This window comes from Candoia aspera, chromosome 1, assembly GCF_035149785.1.
Source record: "Candoia aspera isolate rCanAsp1 chromosome 1, rCanAsp1.hap2, whole genome shotgun sequence".
Classification (NCBI taxonomy): domain Eukaryota; kingdom Metazoa; phylum Chordata; class Lepidosauria; order Squamata; family Boidae; genus Candoia; species Candoia aspera.
In genome coordinates, this window is record NC_086153.1 from 100,853,549 (window position 1) to 100,877,368 (window position 23,820).

Below are 23,820 nucleotides of genomic sequence, written 5' to 3' on the forward strand. Positions count from 1 at the left end.
CCAGGAGTGAACGTTAACTGTAGGAGTGAATATGCACTGGACTAAAACATTAAGAAAATTTGTGTACCGCAGACTTCTGTTTATTTGCATCTTTACCACATGTCATCTCACAAATGCATAGCAAGATGCTTCTTACAAAAGTATACTCTTCAAAGGTGCTCCATTGATGCATGCACACACTCTTATACTAATTATTTATACAAATTTTAATGAATATTGGTAATATTGGTAACCCATGAGTGCAGCAGTAATTTTGTGTTATCCTGAAGTTTTAGAAAAGAGATTGTAGTACAGTAGCCTGATTCTCAAGGATGTCAAGCATATAATCAAGCAGGTCCTAAATACAACTACACTACTTACTTTCAAGTACACTTGGGAACAGTTGACTTAGATTCCATACAATGAAACTGAAAAGTCTCTGATCTCCTTGAATAGGACTGAATTCACTTTAGAGGAAGGATATCTACAGAAGTGTATCTCAGGTTGCCTTTAATCTATTTCATAATCATAATCATCATCCATATTTACTCTGAGATGGGAGATATCATCACCATTTGCATGCTTGCTTATTTCTTTCCCCTCTTCCATGGAATAAAGATTCTTATGTACACACAAATGAAAGATTCTTCTTGAAGACATCCAGCTCACACCCTGGCTTTCTGATGGTGATGTACACTGACCCCCCTTGACCTCTATGCCTTTGGTGGTGAGCACACTTTTGGTTTGGAGGAGTTCACAAGTACAATTCCATGGGTTGCCTTCTAAATACAGGTATCTGAGACAAGGCAAATGTTTCAAGACCTTATAATCCAGAGTGGATATCTTATTGTTCCGTAGATTTAACACCTTTAGATGTCTTAAGTTTGTTAATTCCTGTTCTTTAATACTTCGTACATTATTTCCTTTTAGATCCAGTCTGGTTAGAGTATGTGGGAGTCTGAAGAAAAAAAAAATATTATCACTTCTATAATTCCTTTGAGCAAACCAACTATTTATCCACAACAACCTGTCATTACAACGAGAAATAAGTGACATATGCCACCCACTTAGCTTCCTAACCAAACCTTGGCTTTTGGACTGCAGACCAAACTAGGTTGTAATTGGGCCAGGGTACTTTCATTTCTAAAATTTTGTGGTGTGGTATGAATTAGTTTGCAGAAACTCAGCCTCTGTTTTAGAAGCCAAACTAATTTCTTCCACCCTGAAATTGAATGTATAGTATTTATATAACAATATACTAAATGGATACTTTATTTGCATAGATATTTCCTGATTCCACCATGAAATTCAAGCTATGTAACTAGTGATCAATGGAAGTATTAGTTTCCCAAGAAGCTTAAGTTCAAACATACGCCAGAGTCATCTGTTGAATATCATACCTGTGAGAGGCTTTTAATTTGCAATTATTTCCAGATGATGCTTTTATTGCATTCATTCTGTTTCATTCACGGCATAGTACATAGTTCAATCAATGTCATCTTCTAATTGCAAAGGAAAGGTGTGTCACTTTCTGGTATCTTTTCCTTTGCACATGTGGACATGTGTGTGCATGCATATATACACGAAAAATAGAATTAGGACAAATAGAATAGCACAATGTCATTGGAGGGGTAGTGCTAGCAGCAGACCATTCAGAGCAACTAGTCTTTCCAAACCTAGTCTCATACTTTAAACAGTACACCAAATTGGCTTGCAAAGTCCCCAACCATTTTATATAATTTTGCAGGGGCACACTTAATATTTTCTTAAACTTATAAATAAGATGATGACCATGATCCCTAACCAATAGCTAATGCTGTTTGGAGTTGGTGTCTATTATCATCTGGAAAACTGTAAGACCATCTCTACCTTATACTTTTCCTCTTGAATTCTATGTATGTGGCATGTGCACTGATTAAATTTGCTTTTCAGTCCTGGGAAATATATTTGTGGGTTTGTTTTTTAATTCCAGGATCCTGACAGATTGTGTGTCTTTACTAGTCACTTACTTTAGTGGAATTGAGTTAAGCTGATTTTGTTCAAGTGCTAAATTATTCAGCAGTGTACATTTTTGAAGTGCTCCATCTTCAAATGTGGTAACAATATTATTGTCAAGGAACAAATGGTTGAGGTTTCGTAGATCCTGAAATTCTTGTGCTTTAATACTCTCAATCAGATTATTTGTGAAATCAATTTTCTGTAGTGTAACTGGCAATTTGAGTGGTATTGTTTGGAGTTTGTTCTTTGACAGCTCCAGCCTCATCAAACTTGAAAGAAGCTGCACACCATCAACTGATGAAAGCTGGTTTTCAGACAGGCAGAGCTCTGACAAATTTGTCAATTGTTTCATATCTCCAAATTTTAGCACTTTCAGCTGGTTTCTTTCCAGCTTCAATGACAATAAAGTTTTTGGCAGATCAGAAGGAGCATCTGTCAGTAGATTACCATTTAAATTAAGAAACAGCAAATTATGAAGAGATGTGAACAAGCTTTTTGAAAAAGATTGCAGTTTATTATTCTCCATGCTAAGATACTTTAGGTTGGGAAGATGCAATGATCCAGAGAGAGATTCCATATTATTTCCATCCAAAGTCAAGCTCTGTAAACTTATAAGGGAGGAAAGCGTACTAAAAGAAAACACCAAAATCAAATTGCTTTGTATATCAAGTTCTCTCAGTTTTTTTAAACCTTCAAAATCAGATTCATGTAGAACACTTATTAAATTGTCACCAAGTTTCAAGGTTTCAAGGTTTTCTGGAAGGGAAGTAGGTATGTGAGTTAGTTTATTCTTCCAGAGTTCCAGGATCTTCAAGGCATCCAAATCTTTGAAAGTATTAATTTCCACTGATTCTGTCCCACTGAAGACAAGGACAAATTCCTCAAGGGCAGGCATTTTGCGAATGTCAGCAATCTAAAGACAAAAGCCATGTAGAACTAATTAAATCACCAATCATCTGCCTCCACAGAATGGGCATATATTATCAGAAAAATTATTCATTCAAATCCCATTCAAACGGAAAAGAGTTATGCAAGAGCATCAAAATACTGAGCATAATCTTGCCAAACTGGAGTGTTGTGTTACTGTAGTTCCATGGCAAGCTGGGGCCCTCTGGAGGCATATTATAGAATACATAAACACCTTTATAGCACTGCTAAGCATAACTGAAAATACATACAATTGAATTTTCTGAAATTTACTTTTGAGTAAACTGGCATAGAATCATGTTCATCAAATCAATGGCAATAGGCAACAATTCCATAAGCAGGCTTACGCAGAAGTATATCCCTCCAAGTTCAGTGGGACTTATTAAATTCAAATGGCCAAAATCCATGGTGGGGTAATAACTTTATTAGAACTAATCAAAATGCCTTCAAGCTTGATCCTCCAGAACTCATCAGGTAAGATGCTACAAAAAACAGGGGACAGGAGGAGAAGCAAAATAAAATAGGACAGTTCTTTCTCCTGTTTCTCCATCATCATCATCACCACCACCACTATATCTTTCACCAGAGGAACTCATGGCAACTTATATAGGGGTTTACCTTAATTTAGCTCTGCAATAACTCTGTAGATGAGATTGGCCTGAAATAGAGTGATTGACCCAACATTACACAATGAGCTTCCATGGGAGGATAAATTTGAATCTGAGTTTCCCCAATCCTGATCTAACAATTTAACTACTATATTATATTATAAAGCATTAGCATCATATTTACTTCACAGAGACCATGGAGAGAATGAGTCTGTTGATTAGAAACAGATATTTTAGACTGCAAGATATGCATCTTTAATTTGTATTGCTATCAGGTCAGAGAACCCACTTTTCTTTTTTGTCATGACATACAAATACTATTTTCCTTGTCTCTAAAAAATATAATTATATTTTACACTAATTAGCGAACAGAAATTTCTTTGTGTAAGACAATGTATAGGGCTAATACACAACAGCTATTTAAACTTCAACTGCAGTATATATCAAGCCATATCATAATCATGGGCATTCATGGAATTTTGGGAATTCTTCTATTATGATTCTTGTTATGGGTGGGCCAATTACCACCATGGCATATAATGCTGCCAAAGCAAGAATGAATTGGACAAAAGGGTGAACCCCCCCAAAGGGGACATAAATAACTAACAAATAACAGTGTTATATACATGTATATACACGGCTAGCTCTCTTTCCTGGTTTAAATCAGCTTTCTGTATAACACAGAACTGGCATATTTTCCAAAGACCACTAAACCAGCATTCGTAAGGCGCTCACACAAACCCTAATAACGTATTATGAAAAGTGCTGGTCGGGCATTATGCAGGCAGATGGCTTTGTGGAAGGCAGGTATGTAGGCTTTCTTGCAGCCCAAGGAAAATGACTATGTTGGGCAGTTCCTAGTGACTGGGGGAGAAAGCAAGCTAAATCAACAGCAACCTAAAGTCTCCATCATGAGCTTTGCAGATTTCAGCCCTGACTGTGTCATTAACCACATTGCCAAATACCATCCTAGTTTTTATCCATGGCAAAAAATGTACTAGGAGAAGAAAAATATTCCTTTAAAACTGAAACTGTTAAGAACAATTTGGACCTGCCCTAAGTATAGGCTGGGAATGAGAGAAGGCAATATTATGAGATGAAGGGGGGAAAAGGAGTTACTAGGGCACATCCAGGCCATAGTTACAGCAAGTAACAGCCCTATGTAGTATATACGACCTTTCAGCTGATAGAAGGGTTGAGCAGTAGTTTGCAAGATTCCTCTCTCTGGTTGTCCTCTCTCACTCCCCCCCCCCATCCTTTTTTCTTTTCTTTTTGCAACATTTGAAAGCTAGCACTGCTTTTGGGTTTTTAGACTGAGAAAACATAGCATGTACTTGCTTAGATATTTTAAACAAATCAATGTTACTGAGTCTTGTTCAGTCAGAAGTAAGCCTGTACTAAATCCCTAGTGCTTGCTATGCATGGATGCGAAGGCTCAAACCTAATGCTAATTGAAGCAGAAAAGAACAAGTTATTACAGTTTTATAGTTTCATAGAAGAGGAGGATTCTGCGGAGACCATTCTCCTCTCTTCCTATAAAATATTCCTCTCAAAATATTCTGTTCTATTTAACTGTTAAGCTTATAACAACTCTGTCTCTTTTTCACCTGGTCAATCTATTGGAAGTGCAGGTTTATTGTAAGGAAACCATCCTACCTGGAGATGTTTGATCTTGCTGTGGCTGATACGAATTTTCCTGGTAGTTGAAGGAAGCTCTTTAGGAACTTCTCCAACTCGGTAGCACTGCACACTCCTTGCCAAGTCACAGCTGCATTTTCGTGGGCATGTGGGGATTCCAGCCCTAGAAAGATGAAACAAGTAGAACATGAATCAGCTGCATTTTGCTAAAACACATCCACTTGAGCAGTGTCTGCCAGGTGTCATCAGCAAAATGAACTGCAGCTCTAGTTGCTCTTTTATACCATGTTGTTTATTCGTTTAGTCGCTTCCGACTCTTTGTGACTTCATGGACCAGCCCACGCCAGAGCTTCCTGTCGGTCGTCGACACCCCCAGCTCCCCCAGGGACAAGTCCGTCACCTCTAGAATATCATCCGTCCACCTTGCCCTTGGTCGGCCCCTCTTCCTTTTGCCCTCCACTCTCCCCAGCATCAGCATCTTCTCCAGGGTGTCCTGTCTTCTCATTATGTGGCCAAAGTATTTATACCATAACATCTGCGAAAAAGATACAACTGTTTGTTCTATTTTTGTGTTCGAGAAGATGGGGAGACAGAAAAGACAATTTCTTAATTTGACTAGGTTAGGAAATTAGCAAGCTTCACAAAGAGCAAGAGTTTAAACAACGATAAGGAACCTTTATTTTGGCTGGCCGGGAAATTGATCTGATTTATTGCCTGGCATCTAATCAGCAAACCGTTCTATTACTGCAGTTTCTTACTTTGGTTAAATGTGACACTGACTACAGAATGAGCTGGGAAGAAAGATAAAGAGCTATTTTATAGAGGGCTATAAAATATTTGGAAGTTTTATGACCCTGTGTTAAAAATCAAGAAAACCTTTCCAGTTACAGGATTTAGAAGAAAACAATTCTGTTTGTTATTTTTAAAGTGGTCTCTCATAATACTTGTTATTGACAAAAAAAGTTACTTTGAAGATTAAACATTTCCAAGTCTTGTGCAAAATGTTATTTAAAGGACATGCATACCTCCTTTGTTGTTTTCGGGACTTTACATTTGTACCCATTTCCTTGGAAGTGAACCTCTTAGAAACAAAATAATTTACTTTGAGGAGACATACACAGCATTGTCCTGTTAGGAAACCAGCAACCTGTTTCACATACTGTACCAAACTATAATTTCCTTAAATGTGGTTTACTGAATAAGCCACAATTTGCTGGGTTCACACATCATACTAAGGCAAAAGCAGACATACCACATAATTGCTTAGTATATTGTGTGAACAAGCTAAAAATATTAAAGGACTAATTTACTACTTTGCCTTGCCTCATCATTTGTTGATTCCTGATCAAACTCTTGTACTCATTACAGCTGCCTCTGAGAAAAATCCAGTATGTAAATATTTCCTCATAATCATGTATCCATATTTAGACCTACGAAATCTATGTACAACCCAAAAGTGGAAAAATACTCTCAGACACTGCATTCTCTCTTGTGTGGAGAAACTGAGGACTGAGCATTTAGGCAGCCCCACCCACTCTGAAACATCTACTTTGCATCCAGACCCAGGGACTAGATGTTACAACAGTTGTCTATTTTCCATTCCCTTGTTCTTTACCAGCAGCTCTTCCTCTAGTACAGGCTGTACCTTACAACTTACTTACAAACTAGAAAGAAGTCCACCTTGTGATGAACAGCCATAACCCAGGAGTTTCTAGCTGTTGGACTGGCTTTCAGGGTCCTTAAGAGTTTATATGTTCAGACTCTTGCTTCCAACATGGTTTTAATGAAGTCTCCTAGCCATGGAGAAAATTTCTTCTAAAATTAAACGGAGTGGGGTGTGGGGAACTGTGTTGGAAAGTTAATATATAAGGGTCTTTAATACATGGCAAGTTTGAAGTGGAGGGCAGCAAACCTGGTGTAAATGTTGAGCAGAGGTTTGTCCTTGGATTTTGGTATTTGAGTGGACCACACCTGTCAGTGATAAAAATCTTTACTACATGGGAATGTTTGTTGTGCCATTCCAATGTATGCTCTACATGGCAAGGAATTTGTTGTCTTATCAGGAGCAAATGCTGGTCCCCTCTACACATAAAGGCATTCCAAGCAATTCAAAGGAAGCTACTTCTTTTCACAGTCTGTCTAGGGGGACCCAGTTGTCCTTCCAGCTAGCAAAGAAGTCACAACCATTCTGGAATTAAAGCCATGGCTCCATTTGTTTAAGGATGTAGCAATTTTCAATATAAATTGCTTCTGGATCTGGGTGTACTGCATCAGGAAAAAAAAGTTACAAACCCAGAATAAAATATTCTATTTCAGTAGTTCTGCCAAATGATTTGAGATCAGTCACAGTTTAGCAGAACTAAAACCCAGAACACTTGATTATTTTGGGTTTGGAACAAAACAGAATCCTGAATGAATAGGTCATGGCTGGTACACATCAACCTTTTCCCTCCATAATTCCCAGTATGATATACCCTACCCAACTGACAGCCCTCTACCCACCCAGGAGCCTTCCTTCCCTCTCCTCAGCCACCAATTATGTCCTACTGCAACACAGCCCATCAGCCTTTCCATATTTCTTTTTTCTTTCCCTTGCCTCCCTTTGGCCACCTTAGTTGCCAAGTCCTTTGTTTTTTCTCTGCTCCACCCAAAACACTTCTGTTTAGAACAAAGCACCCCTCTTTGGGTCTGTGCATGGATCAAAACACCAGAAACCTGCAGGCATGGATCACCCAAAACTGTATCATCTTCCCTGCATGAACATTTTGCACATCTCTATTTTTAGGTACACATACAAGAGTATGAACTGAATTACTTTTGCTAGTAACATTACAGTATTATTTTTTTCTATCTCTGTAGCCCAAGTAACACAAATTTGCTACCAGGTAGTAATTTTTAGTGTGACAGTAGTATCCTCTTCTGTGGTTTAATAGTATTTATTTAATCAGTCAATGTATATGGCTGCTCAACTCACAATTGCACTGCTAGGAGCATGGCACAGCTAAGGCCAGCCCACATTTATTCCATATCAAACCATTGCAGATAGGCTTATTCCTCACCCTGGCCCAAAGCGCAAGGGGGGAGGGGTGGGTCTTCAAGGCCTTACAAAAGGTCAGCAGGATCAGGGCTATCTGAAGCTTGGGGAGGGGAAGGTAAGCTGTTCTATAGGGTAGGTGCCATGACAGAGAAGGGACACCTCAGAAGGGACCTAGAGCATGTGCACCCTGTTGGATCTCATGGGATGGGCAGGTTCATTTGGAGATATGTAGTCTTGCAAGTAAACATGATGTAAAACTACAGTAGCAGAGAGAAATAAGATGTGATACAGGTAGACCTCACTTAGCAACTGATTCAAAGTTATGATGGTGATGAAAAAGTAATTTTGTGACCAATGCCTGCATATATGACCTTTGCAGTGTCTCTTTCTCAGTTGTGTGTTTGCAATTACAGTCAGTACACACTGTCCTGTGCCTGACCCATTTTTCCCCCCTCCTTGCAGAGTGGAGAGATTGCTTAAACAAGCTGTTTCTTCCTGAGCTGCTTTTCTCTGCAGTACAGCAGTTTCCTAAAAAGTACTAACTGCAAGTTAACAAGCTCAGCTGTGACCTAAATTAGCCAGCTTGCAGCTGCTACCTATAACTGATAAGACTTTAATTAGTTTCAGACTACAGGCTTTTGTTTGCCTCTAGGCAAACAGCCCAATTCCTTTCAATGTGTATTCCCCATTGTGTGCTTGCTTATTGTCTAGTAATCCATTCCTCTTCAATGAATATAAATACAAACATCAATTCTCTTCTTGCTAATTATCCCAGCACTGGGGTGAGCATTTCAAAGGGCAAGGGAGTATGGAAAAAGGGCTATAAGATTTGCCCTTTTACCTGGCTTCCTTGTGAGTTGAGTTCTGGAAACCTTTCCCGCCATTTGGGCTCACCTGGCTGTTTGGGGTTGTATCCTCCTGATGCTGTAAAGCAAAGGAAAGCTGAAGTAAAATTGTAAGCACAGTCACGGTCACATGATTTTCCACTTAATGACTACAATGCCAGTCCTAGTTGTGGTTGCTAAATGAAGACTATCTGTAGTTAAATAATCGTTTAGACAAAGGTAAACAAAAATTCTTGCTCTGTTTCTAAGGAAGGCTTTTAAAAGTGTGAACTGTTTAAAAGCATAAGTGGAAAAGCAGGGATTGACAGAAGTATATTAGAGGTATGCAATGTTTGATACTCTGTCCAATTACATTTGCAATCATATGTAATTAATGCCTATTCTAAAACACTATCAGACTCATGAGCAGGAATTCAAAGATATCTGATTTATTAAAGAATAATATGCAGGATCACAAAGAAAGCTGAGAATGATAAAAGTGTGCCAAATGCAAACTAAAAACCCTCGGTGCAAATGAGATCCCTCCCCCTGTAGAATCTTCCCAAGTTCACAATCCCAGGTGCTCCTAACGGCTTCTGATGGTCTGCCGGAAAAGTCCTTGAACAGAGAACATAACCCAAACACATTCCATTGTAATGAACACAGATACAAGGTTTCACAGCAGCTCCCTCCCAAACAGAAACACGTGTCAGCGCCATGGCATGTGAAATGTTATGATGTACAGTGTACATTGAAACAGTGAACATGACATACTGCCCCCCAAAAGAAAGAAAACACTAAGCAGCAGGCTTCAAAGGGTAAGCCAAGTGGAAACGGCGAACTAAATCAGGAGCATTAGCGTGGTGAGCAGACACCCATTCAGGATGAGGAAAGTGTTTCCATCGGACCAGATACTGGAGGGAGCCGCAAAGCTTGCGAGAATCAACGACCTCCTTGACCTCAAAGTGCTGTTGGCCGTCAATCATGATCGGAGGAGGAGGTTGGGGATGCCAGCGGGAGGACTGGTGGACAGGCTTGAGCAAGCTGCAATGGAAAACAGGGTGCAAGCATTTCAAATTGTGAGGCAGGTCCAATTTAACAGTAACTGGATTGATAAGACCAACAATAGGGAAAGGACCAATGAACTTGGGAGCAAGCTTTTTAGAGGGTTGTGGTGACTTGATAAATTTGGTAGATAGATACACCTGATCCCCAATCTTGAAATCCTGTTGCAAGGAACGATGCTTATCGGCTTGAAACTTGTAAGCAGCCTGGGCATCAGCCAAAGCCTGTTGAATCACCAGCCAGGAATCAGCCAGCTTAACAGCCCAGTCAGAGGCAGAACATGATTGGGAAGGGGGTTGTGGCAGTTCAGGGATGGGAACAAAGTCATGACCAGAAACCACATGAAAAGGGCTTTGCCCGGTACTCTGATGGACAGCATTGTTGTAAGCCACTTCAGCAAAAGGCAGTAACTCCACCCAATCGTCCTGATGGTAGTTAATGTATGCTCTAAGAAATTGTTCAAGGGTGGAGTTTAAAATCTCAGTAGATCCATCAGTCTCAGGATGGGAAGAGGTGGACAGCGCTTGTTTGGTGCCAATCAATTTTAAAAATGATTACCAAAACTGGGAAGTAAACTGTGTCCCGCGGTCGCTGACCAAACGGGAGGGGCTACCATGGAGATGGTAGATGTGAACGAGAAATAGGCGTGCCAATTGCGGGGCTGACGGGATGAATGCACATGGAATGAAATGTGCCTGTTTGGAAAAAAATCTTTTACAACCCAAATGACAGTTTTCTTCTGACTGGGAGGAAGATCCACAATAAAATCCATAGAAATCTCGTCCCAGGGATGGGACGGCCTAGCCACAGGCTGTAGAAGCCCCTGTGGTTTCCCCCCCTTACGTTTTGATATTGCACAAACAGGACAGGAAGCCACATAGTCTTTTACATCGCGTCTCAAGGTGGGCCACCAGAATTGACGATGAACCAAATGCAATGTTTTAACAAAACCAAAATGCCCAGCAAGTTTATTGTCATGAGAATGCTGTAAAATGTCAGGTCTTAAAGTTTCGTGTACATAAAGGCGGTGTTGCACCCATGCCAGACCGTTTTCAAAAGAAACAGTGTCTTTATTAGCTAGCAACCAAGTGTCAGATTTCAGTGCCTGGAGAAAGTCTGTCTGTAACTGGCAAGGAACTTGCACTTTCCGCTTCCCAGACTGGGCTGGGGGCGGAGTTCCCTGCGCATGGGTCTGGCTCCAAGTGACAGCAACTAAGCCCAGTTGTGGTTTGGTGAGAACAGTCCCAACCACATCTGCCATGTGGTCAAGGTCCTGAGGTAAACATGACAAAGCATCGGCCAGAAAGTTTTTCTTTCCCGGAATAAATTTTAACTGGAAGTTAAAGCGACTGCAAAATTGAGCCCAGCAAATTTGTTTAGGACTGAGATGCCAGGGGGTGAGGAGGGCTTCCAAATTCCTGTGATCGGTCCAAACCTCGAAAGGGCATTTAGCGCCTTCCAGGAGGTGATGCCAGGCTTCCAAAGCAGCTTTTACAGCAAACACCTCCTTTTCCCAAACATGCCACTGGCGTTCAGTTTCAGAAAATTTTCTGGACAGATAAGCACAGGGTTTTAAGTGATTTTCAGAATCTCTCTGTAACAATATAGCCCCAACTGAGGAGTCAGAAGCATCGACTTGGACCACAAAGGGAAGTTCAGGATCGGGGTGCTGTAGAATAGGCTCAGCAGTGAAGAGGGTTTTCAACTTCTCAAATGCTGCCTGGCATTCAGGAGTCCAATTCAGCACTGCCCCAGGGTTTTTTACTTTGCGTGTCTCCCCCAAGCCCTTGGTACGGAGTAAATCAGTGAGGGGCAAAGCAATCTCAGCGAATCCCTGGATAAATTGGCGATAGTAATTACTGAACCCGAGGAAACTTTGCAATTGCCTCCGGGTGCGGGGATGTTCCCAACTTAAAATCGCCTGAATTTTTGCAGGGTCCATTTCAATGCCCTTGCCAGACACCCTATAGCCCAGATAGTCAAGTTGGGTTTTGTGAAACTCACAGTTGGAAAGTTTGGCATAGAGTTTGGCATCTCTAAGCTTGCTTAACACCTGTTTGAGGAGGCGTTCGTGTTCCTCCTCGGTTTCAGTGTAAATGAGAACATCATCTAAATAAATCAGGACCCCTTTAAACAAATGATCATGTAATACTTCATTAATCAATTGCATGAATACTCCAGGCGCCCCTGCCAACCCAAAAGGGAGGACTTTGTACTGAAATGAACCCAGTGGGCAATTAAAAGCGGTTTTCCACTCATCTCCAGCTCGTATGCGGATGCGGAAATAGGCTTCACGAAGATCGAGCTTGGAGAAAATCTTGCCTTTAGACAAGTGAGCTAACATGTCCTTCATGAGTGGAAGAGGGTACTTGTTGCAAATTGAGATGGAATTTAACCCCCGATAGTCCATACAGAGTTGAAGTGTGCCATCTTTCTTTTTCTGGAATACCACAGGGGCCCCAACTGGGGAATTTGCAGGTTCAATAAACCCCCTTGACAGATTTTTGTCAATAAAGTCCCATAATGCCTCAAGCTTCTTCTGAGTCATTGGATAAATTTTTGGCTTGAGCAATTGAGCGTTGGGAACCAACTCTATTGCACAGTCAGTTTTCCGATGGGGGGGTAGCTGATCTGCTTCCATTTCCCCAAAAATGTCTGCAAAGTCTTGGTATCGATTGGGCAAGCCTTCTAAATGTGCCAAGCGCGGTGTGGCGATTGCAGCCCTTCCAACCCCCGCACGTGAAGCTCTTTCTGCTGTAGGAGCTTGGTAAAACCCATCTTTAAAAGTCACAGTTCTGTGTTCCCAGTTTATATATGGGCTTCGATAGTGTCATGAGTACTGATGGTGAGCAGGAGGGGGCCTCTATCCAGGGGGGAAAACACATGAGTAGTACTGAGGAATTAATCAGCCATTCAAAGAGACACAGATCAGACCCGCCTTAACTTTGGGGGTTTATCTGTCTGGGTTTTCCCACGCTTCTTCAGTTTGTTAGGATTTTCTGTCTTATGTAGCAGTAATAAAGACTAGAGACCTACTCCTCGTCTCAGCGTGATTCCTGACTGTTAGGACATCAATCCTAACAAACTCCTACTCCCATTGAAAGAGAGAGGAAGAAAGAAAAATAAAGGAGAGACATTTGGGAAAATGTCTTCGGAAAACCAGGAAATTTGGCAAGCCATCCAACAATTGGCAGCAGCCCTGCAACAACACCAACAAGTAGATCTCCAGATCAACACATTACAAGCAGCTATGCTACAGCAGTTACAACAACCAGCTCCAATTAACCCACAACCGGTGCCAGTAGCAGCAGCAGCAGCTCCGCCAGTAGTCTTGAGATCCCAGGGCAGTCTACCAGAGAAGTTTGGAGGAGAAGCAGGACAGTTGAGAACCTTTCTCACACAGTGCACGATGTTTTTCGACAGCAGACCGGCAGAGTTTCCCACAGACAGAACCAGAGTCACCTTCATTCTAAGTCTGCTAAAGGGCCCAGCAGCCAAATGGGCTATTCCCATGGTGGAGAACAACGACCCAATTCTCAACGACTACCAGAATTTTTTGGCAGGGTTCCAAGCACACGTTGACAACCCAATCAGAGAGGTCACTGCCAGCCGGGAAATTCAGAAGCTCAAGCAAGGCAACAAGAGAGTGGGAATCTACATTGCTGATTTCAAGCTGTTAGCAGGAGATTTGGACTAGAATGACAGTGCCTTGAAAGACCAATTCAAACAGGGGCTGGATGAAGAAATTAAAAATGAATTAGTGCGCCAGGGAACACCAGCTACCCTAGAAGCTTTATATCAACTGTCTGTGGTCGTAGACGCCAGACTAGAAGAGGTCAGACAGATGCAGCTGGGGAGAGGCAGGGGCCTCAGAGTGCTTCCAGGATTTCTAGCTCTCTCCACAGCATCTCCTTACTCAGGACCAGAGGAGCCGATGCAGATCGGGGCAAGCAGAAAGCTTATTTCCAAGGCTGAGAGACAGAGGAGGAGAGAGAGCCCTCTGTTTCTACTGCGGAGTCCAGGGGCACATGGTGAGAGCCTGCCCAGCGAGAAGCCAAGCAAATTCTGTAAGAGCCCCAGGGCAAGCAGCTGAACCAACAGCTGCCTTCGCCTCTACTTCCAACCAGGGAAACTCCGTCGGTCTCCCTCCACAGAGCTCAGCAGGGAGACCATCAATCAATTAAGAAGGGCTCATTCCGAGGATTCCAAGCAATCCTTTTACTACTTACCAGTCATAATGCACATAAACCCAGAGCACCAGGTCAAGCTAGAGGCCCTCGTGGATTGTGGAGCTTCCACCAATTTTATTGATGTACAGACGGTACAAGACTTCAACATCTCGACCATAGAATTGCCACGTCCCATAGAAGTGGAGACCATTGACGGCCAGCCCCTCAAGGCAGGGCCGATTAGAAGTTTCAGAGAACCTTTGCAACTAACAACGGGAGACCACACTGAGTGGATCGAACTTTATGTTACGGCATCACTTATTGTGCCTATAGTCCTGGGCACACCTTGGCTGAAGATCCACAACCCATTGTTGAACTGGACTACGGGAGCAATCTCCTTCCCAGCTAAGGAATGCCAGCACCACAAGATTCAAGCTGCTCTCCCCTCTCCAGCAACCAACAAAGCCACAGAAGCAGGGGGGGTCCAGTTGCCAGCCAAGTGTGCAGATTTTGCAGATGTTTTCAGCGAACAAGAGGCCACAGCACTAACCCCCCATAGGGACTGTGATTGCACCATTGAGTTAATACCAGGAGCCAAGATTCCAGCAAGGAAACAATATCCCATGTCCCCCAAGGAACTAGCCACCTTAAAGGTTTACTTGGATTCTAATCTCCAAAAGGGTTTCATCTGACCATCTACTTCCCCAGCGTCTGCTCCTACCTTCTTCGTACCAAAGAAGCCTGACCAGTTGGCACCGGCAAACCAGGAGGCACCCATGAGAGTGGTCCACAATTTCAGTTCCCTCAATAAACTCACGATAAAAGAAAATTATCCCCTCCCGCTAATATCTGATCTGCTGGATCGCTTACAGAAAGCACACATTTTTACTAGGTTGGACCTCAGGAATGCGTACAATCTGATCCAGATGAAAGAGGGGCATGAATATCTGACTGCCTTTGATACCAGGTTTGGTAAATTTGAGTACCTTGTTTTACCCTTTGGCTTGTCTAATGTAGGAGCCATATTTTCCCAATTTATGAATCAAACTTGCTCTGATTTACTAGATAAGTATCTGGTCATTTATCTAGATGAGATATTAATATTCTCTGAGGATGCTACAACTCATGTAACCCATGTACGTAATGTCTTACAAAGACTGAGAGAGAACAAGCTGTTCGCCAAGCTAGAGAAATATGCCTTCGATTTAACTGAATTACACTTCCTGGGCTATAAAATATCAACAGAAGGCATATCCATGGATCCTTCTAAGGTCCAGGCAATTCTCTCTTGGCAACCCCTCCGAAATGTGAAAGATGTACAAAGGTCCCTAGGGTTCTGCAATTTTTACAGGAGGTTCATAAAAAATTTTAGTGACAGGGCTAAACCCCTCACACAGCTTTTGAAGAAAGGATCAAAATTCATTTGGGGGGAGAGGAAGCAAGCAGCCTTCCAAGAATTTAAGCAACTCTTTGCATCCCAGCCACTGTTAAAGCACCCTGATCCCACGAAGCAATTCATAACGCATTCAGACGCTTCCGATATTGCCATTGGGGAGGTGTTATTGCAATATACAAACAAAACCGAGAATACATTGCTTCCTTGTGCCTTTTTTTCACACATGCTCTCACCAGCAGAGAGAAACTATGATGTTTTTAACAAGGAGTTGCTAGCAATTAAAGCAGCATTCCAAGAGTGGAGGCACTGGCTAGAAGGTGCAGCCTTTCCTGTGAAAGTTTGCACCGATCACAAGAATTTACAGCTTCTACAAAACGCCACATCCCTCACCCCATGCCAAATCAGACGGAGCCAGTTTTTCTCCCGTTTCAATTTTGTTATTTCTTATGTTCCCGGGGTGCAGAACTGTTTGGCAGATGCCTTGTCTCGATCCATTCAGGCAACCCCTGCTACTCACCAGGAGGTACAGGCTACTATATTACAACCTCACAACTTTGATCTGTCTATGAGGGGGAACCAGACAGAGATTTTAGCAGCAGGCAGACAAGCAGAGGACCTATTTACAAGAGTCAGAGCTCAGCAGCAACAGGACCCGTATGCCAGGGCCAGGATGGATGACCTCCAGAGGGACCCGCAAGACACTGCCTCCCCATTCAATGTGGAGGCAGGAATCCTCTGGCATAGCAGGCAATTATACATTTTCCCCTCATTGCAGGAAGAAGTACTGAGACTTTGCCATGACCATCAAACAGCAGGCCACAGAGGTGTTTTCAAAACTCTCCATAGAGCTCTGAGAGACTACTGGTGGCCTAAGATGACTGCAGACATAAAGGGTTATGTTGCTTCTTGTCATACCTGTAGACAAGCCAAGCCTCTCCCAGGGAAGCCCACAGGACTCTTGCAACCCCTACCCAACCCCAGTCAGCCTTGGGATACAATCTCCATGGATTTCATCACTGATTTACCCCCGGTCCAGGGGCTGACTTCCATACTAGTGGTGGTGGACCTTTTCACTAAAATGGCACATTTTATTCCTTGCAAGGGCCTCCCATCTGCGCAAGCCACAGCGCAGTTGTTCATGGACCATGTTTTTAGGAATAGAGGCATGGTAAATCACTTGGTGAGTGACAGAGGCCCTCAGTTCACTTCCAGGTTCTGGAGGGCACTTTTCCAGTCATTAGGGGTCCAGATCCACCTATCATCATCGCATCATCTGGCTAGTAATGGGCAAGCTGAGAAAATTATCTCAGGTGTTACACCACTTATCAGCAAGACAATTGGCCAGCCCTGCTCCCCATGGCAGAATTTAGCTACAACAACTCTGTGCAATCCCCTACCAAGATGTCTCCTTTCCAAGCACTCTACGGGGTTAACCCTCGGGTGTTGCCCACCTCCTCCCAGCAGGGAGCTGTTCCAGCTGTGGCTGATTTTCTTAAAGAGCAACAAGCCGCACAGGAGTTGTTAAAGAAGCAGCTGAACAGGGCAAAGAGTGCTTACAAGAGAGCTGCAGATGCTCACAGACAAGAGGGGCCAGCAATTGTGGTAGGAGATAAAGTGTGGCTCTCTACCAAGTTTTTGATCTCTACCAGACCCTCCAAGAAGTTGGACTCTAAGTTTGTGGGCCCTTTCACTGTGGTACAGCAGATAAATCCAGTGGCTTATTGCTTAAAGCTGCCAGCATCCATGAAGATCCATCCAGTCTTTCACAGAGCCTTGCTCCCCCAAGTGCCTTATGATCACAACTGCCCCCCCACCTCGAGTAATTGTGGAGGGGGAGGAGGAATATGAAGTCGAGGAAATTCTGGACTCTAGGAGGAGGGGAAGGGGCATCCAATATTTCATACACTGGAAAGGGTACCCTGAGGAAGAGCGCACGTGGGAGAATGCCAGAGATGTGCATGCACCAACACTGGTTCATCGATTCCATCAGCTTTTCCCCCACAAACCCAAGCCTCGCACTCTACCAGAGATTCCTCACTTGGCTGAGCAAGCAGAGGAATCCCAAGCAGAGGAGTTTGTAAGTTTGCAGTTTCCACCCCCGCCTGAAGCCTTGACACCATTAACAGAGGAGGGGGGGGGGAACCGCAGCCCTCCACCTCGGGCTTGCATTTCCCAAGGGGGAGCGGGGAAGAATCTTCTAATTATCTAGCTATTTTCCAGCAGCAGCCACCTGGGCCAGAAGCGTTATCAGACCTGGAGAGCAGCACTGATTTGTCCTTGGAGTTTTCCTTTGAAGAATTTCCATTGTTGCCCAGTTCCCATGGGAGCTGAGAAGGAGACATGGACTCTTATCAAACCTCTGGAAGGGAGGGGACTGAAATGGAATGTGAATCTGGAGGGGAGGGTGATGTCATGAGTACTGATAGTGAGCAGGAGGGGGCCTCTATCCAGGGGGGAAAACGCATGCGTAGTACTGAGGAATTAATCAGCCATTCAAAGAGACACAGATCAGACCCACCTTAACTTTTGGGGTTTATTTGTCTGGGTTTTCCCACGCTTCTTCAGTTTGTTAGGATTTTCTGTCTTATGTAGCAGTAATAAACACTAGAGACCTACTCCTCGTCTCAGTGTGATTCCTGACTGTTAGGACAGATAGGTCAACAACAGGATCCCCAGAATTACCAAGGGATTGCCAACAAGTGCCACTATAAATTTCAAGGTCTCGCGGTGGCTGCCCATTTGCATTGCGACAGTTCCAGTGAAATGGGTTGCCGCCCCCCCCCCCCGGCCGTTGAACCATCCAACTGTGTGACAATCAAAGGCTGCTGGAGGGGGAAGCTAGGCAGGTTCGAAGCAGCAACCAGATCAGGGTGAATTAGACACCTGGAACACCCAGAGTCAACTAAAGCCCAGACCTCTGTAGTTTTTGTGCGGGAGCCCAATTTCACTTTTACTGCTAAAGTGGGACAGTCAGCACTCATCATAGCATCCTCGCACCCATCCCCCTCCACCTGCCCAAATACTCAGGTTCAGGGGAGTCAGGTTCACTTAATCGAACATACCAGTCATCCGCTCGACCCTTCAACTTGGTGGCAATGGCAGTTATCTTAGCCTCTTCGGAAGGGAAGTATACTCCAAACTGCCTCATGTAACTTTTAGCATTGGTTAGAAAGAAAGATAACTTGGTTGGATCCCCATCAAACTTGACAGAAAAGTCTCTCACCCCCACTCCTGTTGGAGTGGAATCGGTGGCTGCTTGAGTGGTTGGGCCCCAGGTTACAGTAGTTCTCCCTCTTTGGGGTGGGGACACTGGTGGTCGAGCTCTGCGGGGTGGAGATTCATCCCGGAGCCGTCTCCGGCCCCGCTCCACCGGCGGTCTGGGTGGGAGGATGGGGGATGGTTGTGTGAAGCTGGGATCTCCTTCGCGCCTCCCCTGCCCCCCCAGTGATAGAGACAGGTTTCTTAATATGTACTCCATTGATTCTATTTTGGCCTCCACCACTCTTAGCCTTTCAGGGGTTTGAGATTCCTCCCTCCCTCGTGTGTTAGGATGTATCTCTGTTGATACCGTGGTAGATTCTACGTCTGGGGTCAGTGGGAACTGATACTTCCAGGACGCCTGGGACGTCCCTGGCTGGGGTTCTCCCATTTCATCCCAGGTGATCAACTCTGCGGGCGATTCGCTGGGTGCCGGTTGCTCTGGTTCTCCCCCATCATCAGATTCCTCCACCTCAGGGCTGGAACTCGAATCCTGCCAGAAATCTGAAGGTTCTGGGGTGAGGCTCAGTTCTCCGCTCTTGACCGTCGACTCGGGCATCAAGCTAGCCGGCTCCTCAAGTCCCCCGGTCGTGAGCTTGGCCTCGGCCATCGTTAACTATTTTCCCTCACAAGAAACTAATCTTGGTAGGAGCTAACGGTACAACTTTGGTGATTCTCAGTTTTATGTAATGAACGCCTATTCTAAAACACTATCAGACTCATGAGCAGGAATTCAAAGATATCTGATTTATTAAAGAATAGTATGCAGGATCACAAAGAAAGCTGAGAATAATAAAAGCGTGCCAAATGCAAACTAAAAACCCTCGGTGCAAATGAGATCTCTCCCCCTGTAGAATCTTCCCAAGTTCACAATCCCAGGTGCTCCTAACGGCTTCTGATGTTCTGCAGGAAAAGTCCTTGAACAGAGAACATAACCCAAACACATTCCATTGTAATGAACACAGATAGAGAGCTTGGTACAAGGTTTCACAGCAGCTCCCTCTCAAACAGAAACGCGCGTCAGCGCCATGGCATGTGAAACGTTACGATGTACAGTGTACATTGAAACAGTGAACATGACATCATAATTGTTACATGGGAAATGGAATGAAAGAGCTGCATTTGCCACATAATGGAAACTCGGTATTTTTAGGACATAGAAAATTTGACTTATTCACATATGCTTATGTTTTTTTAACATAAGCATTTTGCATTCCCTGAATACTGTATATAAAAAAATACAGAGTTTGGCCTGCCTCAACAGTTTACCATTAGTTCACTCTCAATCCTCTGAAAGAAATACAATTCAAAAAGATTTGACTTCCTGAGACATTTAGGACCCTTACCTTATAATCCCTTGTATTGTAAAATTGTAGGTTTAATTAGTTTATTTTAAATGTGTTTCATTATATAATTTATTTAAGTATGATTTTAACTGCTTGGTCACCAGAGGCAACAGTAATTCCATCCAGCTACATGACTATGGGTATCTGTGGGGAGCGGGGGTTAAAATCTGTAAGATGGTGGGCGTGGTGTTGCAGTCTGTCCCATTTGTGTATGTGTGCAACATTGATGGGACTTGGACTGCAACACTGCACCTGCCATCTTGCATATTTTGACTTCATCCATGGATGCTTTTTATACATTACTAGATAGGATGGTGGATGAGACATAATTTATTTGGCCCATCTTTGTCAGGCCACCTGGTTTCTATACTGGTTACAGAACTGAATTTCCTTCTTTTTGACAATAACAAACATATGGTAAGAAAGTACAGTAATTTGATCTTCCTAGAATCTTAGAACTGGGAAGTCTTTTAAATCATCAACTCAGTGTTCAGTGCTGAAAACCAAATAAAATCATTCCCAATAAATTATTGTCTATAGTAATTGGTTCCACATTGTCTAATAAGCCTTTCCTACTGGGTAGGATGAAGTCAAGAAGGGATGATGGTCCTTTTGTGTCTTCATCACTTTCTGAAAGAGAAAGTGAACAGCAAAACAACTCAAGTCTTTCAGAGGAGCATACCTGGCAGTCTGTTTCCTTACAGATGTCAGGATCCTCTTTAACAGATTTCCAATTTTTTTTTGGAAAACATCAGAGCAGAGGGCAACCCTTACTGACCTTGAAAAGGTGAAGTAAGGCTGGACTTATTTAGTAATAGACAACCCTGTGACCCATTGGGTCATCATTTGAGATAAAGGTAGTGCAGTCTGATGTGACCAGAATGAACATTAAATTTTAGGCTGATCATATTTATTTTAGTCCAATGCTGTATGGTCCCATGATCATCTAAGAAGAGTATATATCATAAATAGAAAAATAATTAGCTTCAATAATAAGTCAACATTTACTTACCTAAACAGATAACAGAATGACCGGGGGGTGGGGGGGAACAGTGGGAGTGGGGACAACTTCCAACTTCCTGCCAGCTTCCCCATTGACTTTGCTTATGGGAAGCTGGCAGGAAGTATCGGAAATCATGATCACATGACCACAGGGATGCTGCAATAGCCATAACTTTGTGAATAAAACTGGTCTGAACATTGTGGAAATTTCAATTCCACAGGAATAATGGGTCCTAGATTTTTTACTCATTCTTTAAGTTAACAGATTTTAAGTACCTTGATTCAAAAATTGTTGCAGTATAAGGCACTGTTTGGGCTAACTTGAGAGGACAAACAGATAAACACAGTGAGAGTTTTAGGAGTATATAGATTTGGGTGCAAGAACATCAGGAAATCCCAAGGCAGTATATTAGAATGGGAAAATTATATTAAAAAAAAAAAATCCTGGAAGAAGGCAATGGTAAACTGCTATGTTTTTATGAAGAAAATGCTAAGGATGTGGCCATATTATCACCAGCAGTTAAACTCAGCTGGAGGGAATTTTTACTTTTACCTTTGTAAAACATCAATATCTTCTGTTAGTTTGGGGGATCAGTAGTAGACACTAATAACACTGCTATTTTATCTAGCTTCCACTTATTTTAGCTCAGCTTCTCAACAGCACTATTAACTTAATTCCTTTCTATTCCTTCTATTATTTTTTGAAAAAGTTGTTTCCTTAACTTGCTATATTTTTATCAGCAAAATCATTCTCTAGTATGTGGCTGCATTTCTGTATTACTTGTGAAAGGTGGTAAACTTTTTCCTCTGCAACTAGGACTGATATACCATAGGTATACTGGCAGAAAAGAGACATGCTGGTCCTTTGCCATGTGGTTGTATGGGTTTTGTTTTTAGTAGCAGCTTCTTAGAGCATAATCAGAAATTCACATTAAAAATGCCATCCACTCGTCCTTGAACCAGCATAAAATTTGCTGCCCTGATTGTTAGCCCTACTGTGCTACAGGAATGAGGCCAGTCTTTTGCAAGGCTGTGAAGACCTGGCTCTTCCCCCAGGCATTGCGGTCAGAATGTTAGCATGGGGACTCTGGCCTGGGTGTATGCAGTTAATGGTTTACTGAGCCTCAATACACAATTATGCAGGGGTTTTTAATAGCATTGTCTTACCTTGTTTGCCCTCTGAGTTTCTTGGATAGATGGGCAGCCATATAAATTGGATTAATAAATAAATTTGCCAATAGGAAAACCACGAATCACCCTCTCTAATGTGGTGCAAGGTTGGGCTAGGGTAGGTGGTTTAGGTAGATAGATGTTTACCTATCAAGTTACCCAAACGACCATATGCTCGCATGTATGAAGGTGCTCTGAACCTGGGAAACATTAGCACTCTTTTGAAAGAGTGCTAAATCCCTGTCCTAAAATAGCCTAATTAGAGGATAGCCACAGGATGAAGGATGAGGGAATAATTCATAAAAAACTTCATCCTCAACCAGTGCAACAAAAGAATAGTATTGACAGTAGTGAGTCCAGCTGTGTCCTTGTGTCTGGCAGTATCCCAAAATAATCAATGGAATACCACAGAGCAGAAATGAAATAGGCAAGATGGCACACCTGCCCTTCCAAAAAGTAATAAAACAATATAAAGTATGGTTCATATGAAAACCCTTGTTGGCAGAAGTAGCAAGAAACCTACCCAGAATGAGTAACAGAGAATCCAGTTTTCCTTGCATAAATTGACCTTCTGTGCAGTACATGACTAGGATTCTTTCAAAAAAGAACTAAACCTGTGTTTATATGGAGCCCAGGTAAGATCAGGCAACTGCTCTGGAAGGCACAAGTTAGGCATTATGCAGGCAGATGCCTCTGCAGAAACCCCCATCTAGTTTCTCCTGTAGCCCAAGCCAAAATGGCCACAGAGGGCGATTTCCAACAACCAGAGGGAATTGGTGTGTGTGCGTGCCTGCGGTACTCTAAAATGGCCACTAGGAGTTAGCAGTTCCCAACTCTGCCTCTTAGCCACAAAGTCAATGAAGCAACCTAGATCATGTCTACAGTATGGTCTAGTGGTTAAGACACCAGGCTAGAAACCAGGAGACAGAGTTCTAGTCCCGCCTTAGGCATGGAAGCTGGCTGGGTGACCTTGGGCAGGTCCCCCTCTCTCAGCCCAACTCACCCCACAGGGTGGTTGTTGTGGGGAAAACAGGAGGAGGAAGGAGTATTTAAGTGTGTTCCCTGCATTGAATTATTTATAAAAATAATGAAGGCGGGATAAAAATTCTAAACAAAAAAATTGCATTGGGAGAAAAGAGGGAAACAACTTCTCTGAAAGTAGCTAAAGATGACCTTCAGTTGCATCAGATGTGGGCTGGGAAAGAGAGGAAGGCAGAGTCATGAAGGTATAAAAAATAGTTACCTAGGCAAGTTTGTGCTGCAATTAGGGGATGAACTCTTGGACTTGACTTTAGCCTTGCCTTAAAACTAGAAACAATGTAATTTCCCCCTTTTTACTATTTTCAATACCAGCAGAAGTCTGAAAAGGTTCCTGAGAAAGCTACAAACTAACTCTTGAAGCT

General features: G+C 42.9%; 1 protein-coding gene across 1 annotated transcript; it reads right to left on the reverse strand.

Annotated features, from left to right (window-relative positions):
• Positions 1-446: 446 nt before the first annotated feature.
• Positions 447-5,347, reverse strand: LOC134488435 (nephrocan-like). Its single transcript, XM_063290866.1, has 3 exons — positions 5,169-5,347; positions 1,989-2,890; positions 447-937 (listed from the first exon to the last, which is right to left on the reverse strand). The coding sequence occupies exons 1-3, from the start codon at positions 5,337-5,339 to the stop codon at positions 490-492; spliced, it is 1,521 nt and encodes a 506-aa protein (XP_063146936.1). The 5' UTR covers positions 5,340-5,347; the 3' UTR covers positions 447-489.
• Positions 5,348-23,820: the final 18,473 nt, after the last annotated feature.

Coding starts and splice junctions, on each gene's coding strand:
- LOC134488435 (XM_063290866.1), bottom strand. CDS start 5,339: ATGTTCTACTTGTTTCATCTTTCTAGGGCTGGAATCCCCACATGCCCA. Junction 2,891..5,168: donor GCAAGATCAAACATCTCCAG/GTAGGATGGTTT, acceptor TTTTGTCTTTAG/ATTGCTGACATTCGCAAAAT. Junction 938..1,988: donor CTTAACTCAATTCCACTAAA/GTAAGTGACTAG, acceptor TTTTTTCTTCAG/ACTCCCACATACTCTAACCA.